This window comes from Rhincodon typus, chromosome 10, assembly GCF_021869965.1.
Source record: "Rhincodon typus isolate 14 chromosome 10, sRhiTyp1.1, whole genome shotgun sequence".
In the NCBI taxonomy this organism is placed as follows: Eukaryota; Metazoa; Chordata; class Chondrichthyes; order Orectolobiformes; family Rhincodontidae; genus Rhincodon; species Rhincodon typus.
In genome coordinates, this window is record NC_063341.1 from 44,003,699 (window position 1) to 44,004,758 (window position 1,060).

Here is a 1,060-nt window from a genome sequence, read left to right on the forward strand (position 1 = left end):
TCCAGAAGCATGACGCTCTTGATTGCATTTGGAATGGGAGTGTTCTGCGATGTGATCGCCCAGTCTGCATTTGGTCTCCATAGTGTAGAGGAGTCCACATCTTGAGTGGCAAATTGCTTCACTCATATGGAGTATTTTGGGGCTGTGGATGGTGAGATGAGAGGACGTGAAGGAATTGGTGTTATTTCTGCATTTCTAGAAGGGGTGTTACGTCTGAGTAGAGGACCAGGGCATCAAGGAGGGAATGCTCCTTTTTGGAATACTGAAAGGGGACGGGGACGGGACAAGATGTTTGGTGGTGGCATCAAGTTGAAGATAATGGATAGTGACACCATCCATTTGAATATGGTGTTTGGTGGGATGGAAAGTGATTACAAAGTGTGCCCTCTCGGCCTTCTGGGAGACAGAGTAACAGTTGAGTGAAGTGCGGGAAGTGTGGCAAACATGATTGGTGGCCATGTCCACAGGGCAGAAAGAAAAAGGACAATTCAGAAGCTCTGTTTTGAAATCTTGTATCACTGGAACTGATACAATGGTGGAGAAGTGGCTGGGAGAATCTTGTCTGTATTTAGATGTTTTTAACTGGAGAGAACAGCCTGATTGTTCACAAAACAAAAAAGAAGAATTATGTCAACTCAGTGATTATAAATTTTTTCAAATGGTATGATCTCCAGTCCACTAAATGACAAAATCTTGGTTTAAATTGATTACAAAAGTTTCAAGTCCCCTTGAAAAAGGTCAGGGTAGATTCTTTACATTATAATTAATTTATGTCAAATGGACTAATTCAGAAGATTGTACTATATGATGAACTTGGAATACTAATCGGAAGAAAGTGCAACCTTAATTAGAATTCCTTCCCACAGTGCCCTACCAAGGGCAAGTTTGGATCTGTTGATACTCCTGCATGGTCGTACTCCGATGTCTGCATTGACTGATGTGTATTGGAGGTGGTAATGAGAAAGACGGAGTTGCAGTAAAACAGTGACTTAAATAAGAAATGGAAAGCACTGAATGCATTCAAGGGCAGATATTGAAATGGATGTAAAATGTCAGACTG

At 41.4% G+C, this 1,060-nt stretch overlaps 1 protein-coding gene across 1 annotated transcript in view; it reads left to right on the forward strand.

Moving 5' to 3' along the window:
• Positions 1 to 288: 288 nt before the first annotated feature.
• Positions 289 to 1,060, forward strand: part of LOC109928325 (ras-related protein Rab-3B-like) — a 33,656-nt gene continuing 32,884 nt past the window's right edge. The window contains exon 1 of the mRNA XM_020528313.2: positions 289 to 408. Within this exon, the coding sequence (XP_020383902.2) occupies positions 289 to 408 (120 nt within the window). The remainder of the gene's footprint in view (positions 409 to 1,060) is intronic.